The sequence below is a fragment of the Halichoerus grypus genome, chromosome 9 (assembly GCF_964656455.1).
Source record: "Halichoerus grypus chromosome 9, mHalGry1.hap1.1, whole genome shotgun sequence".
NCBI classification, from domain to species: Eukaryota; Metazoa; Chordata; class Mammalia; order Carnivora; family Phocidae; genus Halichoerus; species Halichoerus grypus.
The window spans coordinates 44,833,548-44,842,510 of NC_135720.1; the positions used below are offsets into that span (position 1 = coordinate 44,833,548).

Genomic DNA, 8,963 nt, shown 5'->3' on the forward strand with positions numbered 1-8,963 from the left:
AGCAGAGTAAGTAAAATCCTTCAGAGTAGACAGCTTTCCTACAAGCCCTTTCCCTGAGTCCCTGTTTCCATTTAGATGCCAGAGAAGAGCGGATTCCCCCCACCCCTTTTTTTGCAGAGGGAAAATGGAGGAAGGCAGAAGAAAGGCTCATTTTGAAGAACGTTTGGAGAGTTTGTGGTCTTAAGAAGAAATGAAGAGATGGAGAAAAACAAATTGCAGCAACTGAGGTTGTTTTGCCTAGGAAAGAGAAAAAGTATGGGAGTGCAGGGTGGGATGAGGAGCCAACTTCAAAATCTCTCTTCATGGGGAATTCAGAAGTTTGTTGCATGTCCTCACACTTACTTGGAAAACATCTGGCGTGTCTTGCCCTTGAAGGACTGTTGGTTCTTTTTGGAGGAGAGGGTTTAGATTTACTCTCTTGATACCAAACAGTGGAACCAAAGGGTGAAGGCCTGATGGAAACGCGTTTCTACTCAACACAAAGAAATGCCTTTAAAGGGAGCTGCAGCCTCAGGAGGTGGTGAATCTGCTCCGAGAGTTTTCCAGCAGAGACAGGTCTCCCCCTGCGCCCCGCCCGCCAGGGAATCGGCCCCCAGGGTCGTGGCACCGGGTCCAGGGTCTCAGGCCGGGGGCGGGGACCGGGAGCGAGCGTGCACGTGCCCGAGGCTCCAGCTGCGCGTCCCGGGCTCCCCTGGGAGCGCCGCGGGGCGGAGCGGGCCGGGGAGCGGCGGCAGAGCTCTGCGGGCGGCTGGGAGCGCGGGAACAGGGCGCAGCATGTTCGCGGCTGTCGGGGGCCTCGGGGGCCTCCGGCGCCTCCGCCTGGGGCGCATCTTACGCTGGGCCCCGGGAGCGCACGGAGAAGCCGCGCCCCGGCCCATCGCGCCTCTGCGGCCTCGGGGTCTGCCCCGCTACTGCAGCGGCCCGGCGGCCAGCGGCTCTGAGCCCCAAGGTCCAGGTGAGGCCGAGCTGGGAACGACCTGAGAGGGAGGGGGTGCGGAGCGGCGGGCGAGGAGCCGGGGCTGGGGTGAGGGAGGGAGTGGAGGCGTGAGTGCGCTCTGAGCCACTGTGCCGTCGGTCAGTCGGTTCCTCCTCAGCAGGAAAGGTCCACCGGGTCCCCGCCGAGTACAAGCCTTCGCAATTCGATAAGAAAATCCTGCTGTGGACCGGGCGTTTCAAAGCGATGGAGGACATCCCGCCTCGGATCCCGTAAGTGTGGCCTGCGCGGCGGCCAGGTTTCGTGCGCGTGGGGGGTGCGCGGTCGATGCACGTCCCGACCGCGGCGCGCCCTGGAAAGAAGGCGGCCGCAGCGCTTCACAGCACCTACCACCTTAAGGAAAGTACCTCCCCAGCCTCCCCCTAGTGCGGTTCAACGTCAAATGCCTTGACTGAACAGTGGGCACCTAAGCTTACAAGGAGATTGGTGAAGTTGAGCGAAACCCCAGAAGTTCAGTGGGGACTTCCACCATCGCCCAGATACCAGCCCCAGGGAGCTCAGAGCCGCAAGGCAGCGGAGTGCTCAGGCCACACGGAAGGCATGGTCCGCGCGTGCACCTCGGGTGCCTGCGGGCTCCCCAGAGAGGGAGAGGGGCTCTGCCCGGGGAGCAGCTCCCTGCTCCACCCAACGAAGGCTCGTGGCTCCTGGGAGGACTAAAGGGCCTCTGGGAAGAAGCCGCACCCACGCGACCTCCTTTTTGGGGCGGGAGAAGCCTGGTGTCCCTGGTTCTGCAGCCCACCGAGTGCCGGCTTTACTCGGGCTAGGACCCTCGGAGCGTCAGCATCGCTGGCCTCTTCACCATCCCGAAACCGAGATAGAGGCTCGCTTAAATGATAAAACTCAAGCTGACAGCTTCACCCCAAGGGTAAATTTAACCTGTAAAAACCATCTTTCTACAGTTTCAGTTTATGCAAGCCCAAAATACTTCCCAGCATTTTTTACAAGGGAGTGGATTAAAAAAAGGGAATGAAGGAAACTAACAATAAAACCAGTCTACTACTTTTTAAGCTGATCTTTTAAAAAAAAATGAGACTAAAACTATAATATCAAATAAGGATTTCAGATGTCCTGTATATAATTTTTATACAATGTAATCAATGCCTAGTAGAATGAATAACGGAAACTAGGCCTACATCTTGTTCTGCACGTATTACCTACACTTTTTAAAATTTAAATTTAAAGTTACATTTGTTTAAATTGAAGTATAGTTGACACACAATGTTACATTAGTTTCAGCTGTACTTGTCTACACTTTTATTACTTTGTAATTTACTAGGTACCAAAAGCATATCAAATAAATGGAAAAAGACCATGTGATGGGAAATGTTCGGTCAATAATGAATTCTCAAACATTTTATCCCTTTCTTGGATCAAATTATTTAATGAGAAAAGGACATGGAATTTGAAATAACACAGAATTTGAAATCTGTATTCAGCATTTATTCAACCACAGAGACACTTTTTAATATTATAAAACAAATACTGTTTTCTTTGAGATCTGTAGACTCTGAACTACAGACTCAGCCCAAAGCAGAAATTATCCTCAGAAAAGCTAAAATACCATCCTTAATTTTTTGGAATTCTGAGTTTTAGTGCTATAACAGAGTAATCAATACTTCAATAATAAATAAAAATAAACTGATAACTAAAAAAAAGAATGTAAAGAACCTGCAGTATTGTAAATTAATGCTTGTCAAGAGGCAGTAGGCCCAATATTGCATTAATATAGCTCTATGTGTGAAGAGAACCATTTTATGGAAATAATTTAATTTCCCCAGGATCACAGTCAAAAGAAATGTTATAAACAGGAGAATTTAACTTCAAATAAGATGTCTAAGAAAGGAATTATAGTTTGGTATTGGAAACATTAAAGTATTTGAATATTTTTCATTGTGCTGTTTTCTATAATTTTTTTATTTTTTTATTATTTATTTGAGAGAGAGAGAGAGTGAGCACAAGAGGGGGGAGGGTCAGAGGGAGAAGCAGACTCCCCGCTGAGCAGGGAGTCTGATGTGGGACTTGATCCCGGGACTCCAGGATCATGACCTGAACCCAAGGCAGTCGCTTAACCAACTGAGCCACCCAGGCGCCCTGTTTTCTATAATTTTTTAAAGTATTGCTGTTGAAGAGGGATATGCCTCCCAAACTAAGTTTTAGACTTACAATGTGAACAGCTTTCACTTAGTATGCTCTTAATGGACATGTAATTAACAAGTGACCTATAATTTTTGTATCATACACTAATGATATTTAATAATAATGCTTTTTCTTGTTTTTTCAGCACAAACCTAATTTGGTATAGCAGATCAAAGCCAGATGGATGGGTAAAAAAGATCATATCTTCTAGGCTCCATCTGGAACAAAAGTCAGCAACAAGTATAATCTAATAAAGTCTTCATATTCACCTGTTTGCAACTAACATCTTAAAACGTACATTAATCTGTCTCAAATTTAAGGAAAACAGGCTAGATATTGGCTTGCTGTGCTCTTTAAACTGGTGGAAAAGTTAAAGAAAAAGTTTTTCATTTTTAAAAGAAATTGCAACTTGTCTTTCTGAAATTTTTTTTCAATGTAACCACATTCTGTTTAAACTTGACATTAGATAAGAAAGGATACTGCTGCATACATTCTCAAGAATCATTCTTTAATCATGTGTATCTATAAACTACCACTTCGTATTATTGCAAATTGTTAAAGTTTATTTCAGTATAAAAGGCTACAGACACGATTAGGTTTGTAACCCTGCTTTGTTAAGTAGCATTGCTAAAATCTTAAACAACTTGCCTGTAACTTTATATTAATAAATAAGTCTCCCCAGGATTCAAGGAAGTATATAAAATTTCAGAATAATAAGAAAACGAAGGTGACTTTGTCTTTTTCTTCGACAAATCATTGTAATTTTGATCACTTATTTTGAAAACTTCATGCAAAAGCCACAAAGGAAACACGTTTTCTCTAATAGTGGTCCCCACAGAATGGGGATAGGATGGGAGGGGGCAAGAAGGGATCGGGAGCCCAGTGAGAAAACAAAATGAGGAAAACGAATTTTAAAAAAATAACGTGTTTAAAACTAAAAAGGAGGGGTGCCTGGGTAGCTCAGTCAGTTAAGGGCCCAACTCTTGGTTTCAGCTCAGGTCATGATCTCAGGGTCATGAGATCGAGCTCTCCTCAGGCTCCAGGCTCAGCGCACAGTCCGCTTGAGATTCTCTCTCGCTCTCCCTCTGCCCCTCCCTCCCACCACCACACTCTCTCGCTCTCTCAAAATAAATAAATAAATAAAATCTTAAAAAAAAAAAAACTAAACTAAAAATGAAGCCCACTTAATAACAGAGGGGCCAAATGAACACGAGTCATAGACATATATAGACTTAAATTCTTACCTTTACCCTGATCTGTGACAAAAAAATGAGAGTCAGGCCATAATTTTTAGTAGTTATATTTTGAGCAGTTAGAAACTAAATATACTACACTGTAGTTTCATGGTGACTAACATTAATTAAGACCTAAATATACCTGTAATTTGAAATTGGGAACATAATGGGCTAGCCTTTGGATGTCTTCCACATCGGCAGTTGGCATTCAGGGAAATTTGGGGAATATTTACATAACAAATGGTTGTCTATCATGCCAGTGAGAAAAAAGCAGATTGCTTCAATTAATTAACAGAATACACATCTTGGTTTAGGCCAGAAATGATAGATGCTGCAAGAAACAAGGCTCGGGTGAAAGCTTGTTACATAATGATTGGACTCACCATTATCGCCTGTTTTGCAGTGATAGCCTCTGCCAAAAGGGTGAGTATCTCTTTAAAATAAAGCTGGAATGGTGAATTTTAAGAAATATTATGAGCTTTGTTCTCAATTTGGGGATTATTGCTGTGTTTTCAGTGTAAGCACAATTTCAACTTAAACACCTTGAGCCACCCATAAATATCTATCCTCCTGGAAACAATTTCTTTCATGAAAATTTGAGTCCACAAATGCAAACTACATGGGCAGACAGGAGGAACAAAAGTTTGTTTCCATTTATAAGATGAAAACAAAAACAGGACAGTTCATAGCCTGGTTAAAATCTGCACAAGAAGTTCGTTGTGTGAAAGTTACCCAGACTAGATCGTTCCCTAAGTCATGAACTCAATCAGAGCTGTCGTATAGAATCATGAAATCGTCAGAAATGGCAAACGTTGGAAGTGATCAAGGCCGACTTGTTTGTCTGTATCCTGTATGTGAGCCCTTTGCTTGTCATCTCCAGTACGTGTTTTCTAGAGACAAATTAAGAGCTGATTACTCTAATTGTGTTTTTTGCTTCCCCAAATCCTTTCATCTGGTGATCAGTTTTTACCATGAAGAGCAGCCCCACAAATATTGGGAGACATCTAACACATCCCCATGAGTCTTCTCTGCTCCAGTCTTAATTTCCCTATCCCTTACAACTTCCCTCTATTTTGAGCTCTCCTCTAAACACACTGCAGTTTATCAGTGTCCCTCTTCACTGTGGCATTTGCAACAGAACCCATCAGAGCACCACTGTAACTTCCTTGTTTGTGAACTGCGTCCTGGAAGCGCAGCCAGAGTTGGAACTAAGTTTTGGCAGCCGCATCACACAGAAGAGTTTGCTTGGATCCGTACATCTTCACTCTCTGGGCGTGTGTAGCCGATTACCATTCTCCCTCTTACTTTTCAGGTTTTTGAGAGTATTTGAGCCCATTCATTCACATAGGGACTGAGGCTGTAAGCTTACTGATGTCATGTGCATATCCATTCATTTCTATTAGCATGGCAGAGAACTTGTGCTTTGAAATGATTCTCATCAAAGGGGAAATTTCTTAAATATTTCTTAAATATTCAAACATAGAAATAAAGAAATTTGGTCATCTCTTGTTTATAACCTACTGTAGATAAAATGACTGTCCACCAAGGTGATGATTCTCTAGCTCCTAAATGACAGACTAGAGCCTGACATTGTCTGGACCCTCCTTGTTTTATAATATCTTCTCTTTGTTCATTATGCTCCATCCACACTAGTTCTATTTTTTTTTTTTTTTGCTTGAAAATATTTTATTGGAATCCTTTCGATAAAAACAAGTATTTATGTTAAAGAAATTTAACATAAATTTTGTAATGTTCAATTAACATAAATTTAAGTAATAAATACTTAAGCATCTCAAAATTTCTGGGCAGTTTCTTTCCTCCAGTAAGTTGACAGCTGCTCACACAGGGTAATGCAGGAAAGCTAGATGGAAGCTCCTAGGATCTGCCCAACACCAGATAAGAGATACCCTCTGCGTTAACAAAACCCGTAGTAGCCAGGGAGAAAGGACGCAGCTCTTCACTTCTCATCACAGCCTGTAGTTTCAAGTGGCAGCAGCCATTACCTAGGCATCACAGACATCTCTCCACAGCATCTCTCCCAGAGGGCGAATTCCAAACTTCAGCCCTTCAGCTACCTAGGCTTCCTTCTTTCCCCTCGCCTTGCCATAGCTGGCTTATTCTCACTCCGGTCAGAGACCTTCCCTGACCACCCCCTCTAAAATGGCCTTGCCCAAGTGCTCACTATTTTATCATCTTCCCAGCTGCTCATGAGTAAGCCATTATACATCAGCAATCCTCTTGACTCCACTTTAAAATATACCTACAATTGGACCACTCCTCACCATCTCTCCTGATACCACCCTGGTCTGAGATAACTAACATCTGTTGCCTAATGGATTGCACTATCTTCTAATGGGTCTCACGGTCTCCCTCTTGCTTCTCTCCAATTCTTTTGTTTTAAATAATCAATGCATATGCTTTAACTGAGACTGTGATAGATGGAGGTGGAGAAAAGTTGAGCAATTTGAGATATATTTGGGGAGGTAGAAAGGGTAGAACTTTGAAATAAATTTGATGTGGGAAGAGGAAAGAAAATGGAAGAAAGAAACCAAAAAGCCTGGGTTTTTTACTTCAGCAACTAGGTGGATGGTACCACCATTTGTGGAGATGTGTAAAGCTGGGGAGAGAACTGGTAGGCACGACAGGCAAAATACACTAAGTTCCGTACTGTGGATATATTAAGTGTGAGGGGCGGATTAGGCATTCAACAGTATCTATTAATTTTTTTTATTCTGCTAAGGACTTTGTACACTCTTCAGTCTAAGGACCTATATACAGTTTCCCTCACTTCTGAAAAGTCTAAGCAGTCATAACTTCAAATAGGGCCCCTTCACCCATTCTGTCTATTCTTTCCACCTACTATGCATGTGTGTTGGAACTTCTAATTTGATTCTCCATGTCTCTTAACTTTTTTTCTATTTTTGGTATCTGTATCTCTGTACTGCACTTAGATCATTCCCTCAGACCTATTTTCTAGCTAGAGGTTTTTTGTTTTGTTTTGTTTTTTTTAAGATTTTATTTATTTATTTGAGAGACAGACAGTGAGAGAGAGAGCACAAGAAGAGTGAGGGGCAGAGGGAGAAGCACACTCCCCACTGAGTGGGGAAACCAATGTGGGGCTCAGTCCTGTGACTCCAGGATCATGACCTGGGCCGAAGGCAGACGCTTAACTGACTGAGCCACCCAGGCATCCCTCTAGCTAGAGTTTTTACATCCCAGTTATGATGCTGATCATCTTATCTTTTCAGAGGTGATTGCCCCCCCCCCCCGCCCCCAGATAAATGCCTAGTTTCCTTGCCAGTTCCTTGGGCTAGTAAGAGGAATTCTAGTCATTTCAGTGGAGTATCTGATACTTCCAACCCCAGATCCAAACTCTGGACTCACCTTTTGGGGGTAGAGATTAAACTCCCAGCTCACAGCTGTTAAAACCAGTATTTTTGGGGCGCCTGGGTGGCTCAGTCGGTTAAGCGTCTGCCTTCGGCTCAGGTCATGATCTCAGGGTCCTGAGATCGAGCCCTGCATCAGGCTCCCTGCTCCGCGGGAAGCCTGCTTCTCCCTCTCCCACTCTCCCTGCTTGTGTTCCCTCTCTCGCTGTGTCTCTCTCTGTCAAATAAATAAACAAAATCTTAAAAAAAAAAAGAATTAAAACAAAAAAAACCCAATATTTTCCCCTAATGCCCCCTGCCTGAAACCATTACTTCCCATCCTGGCCTCAGTCCTTCTTATTACCCACCAATTCTTGCCTTTTGAGTTCTTTCCATTTCGGATACCTGAGGATTTCCCTTTCTTGATTTTGAACATAACTATTTGAAAATATTTTTGTTATTTTTTTATCCAAAAAATATGTCTTTGTGTGCCAAGAGAGCCAGGGCAGATTTCTGATGTCAGTTGTCCTATTGACTAGAAGTCTCGCAACTTACGTAATTTTTATTCTATACCAAAGGATTATTTTTCTTGGATACTATTTGTGACAGATGTTTTAAGTTACTTTTCTCCTTTTCACAGAGTATCTGCTATGTATGTCTATCTGAAACACAAATCCTTTCCAGCGGAAATGATGCTTTGCTTTGTTTTTTGTTTTTTATTTTTTTATTTTTCAGGCTGCAGAACGACATGAATCCTTAACAAGTTGGAACCTGGCAAAGAAAGCTAAGTGGCGTGAAGAAGCTGCATTGGCTGCACAGGCTAAGGCCAAATGAAATTCTAAGTGACACAGTGTTAATCAGAGGATCATTACTATTATCAAAAACAATAAAAGATAGGTAAAATAGAATATTTAACAAAATAATTGCGATGGTTTTATTTGGTAAAGAGAAGCACAAAGTCTTTTTATTTTTACTTTTTAGTAAAATCTTACTGAAGTGGAACTGTATTCAGAAAAGTGCACAGAAGTGTATATAGCTTGATACATATTTACATAGTGAACACACCTGCATAACCACCTCCCAGGTCAAGATGCGGAACACCAGTAACATCTCAGAAACCTCCTTTCTGCCTTCTGTCATTCATTACCCTCCAAAGGTAATCATTGCTGTGTTTTGTCACCATAGGTTAGTTTTGCTTGTTTTTGAACTTTATGTAAATAGAATTACACAATA

At 42.7% G+C, this 8,963-nt stretch overlaps 1 protein-coding gene across 3 annotated transcripts; it reads left to right on the forward strand.

Annotated features, from left to right (window-relative positions):
- The first annotated feature begins 482 nt into the window (after positions 1-482).
- Positions 483-8,754, forward strand: FAM162B (family with sequence similarity 162 member B). 3 transcript variants are annotated; one of them, XM_036082266.2, is made up of 4 exons: positions 483-955; positions 1,080-1,206; positions 4,680-4,788; positions 8,466-8,754. In XM_036082266.2, exons 1-4 carry the CDS (start codon positions 487-489, stop codon positions 8,562-8,564), a joined length of 804 nt encoding a protein of 267 aa, XP_035938159.1. In that variant the 5' UTR covers positions 483-486; the 3' UTR covers positions 8,565-8,754. The 3 variants fall into 3 exon arrangements, with proteins under 3 accessions (XP_035938159.1, XP_035938161.1, XP_035938160.1); XM_036082268.2 differs by having other exon boundaries at positions 1,098-1,206; XM_036082267.2 differs by having other exon boundaries at positions 1,095-1,206; positions 8,466-8,752.
- The last annotated feature ends 209 nt before the right edge of the window (positions 8,755-8,963 follow it).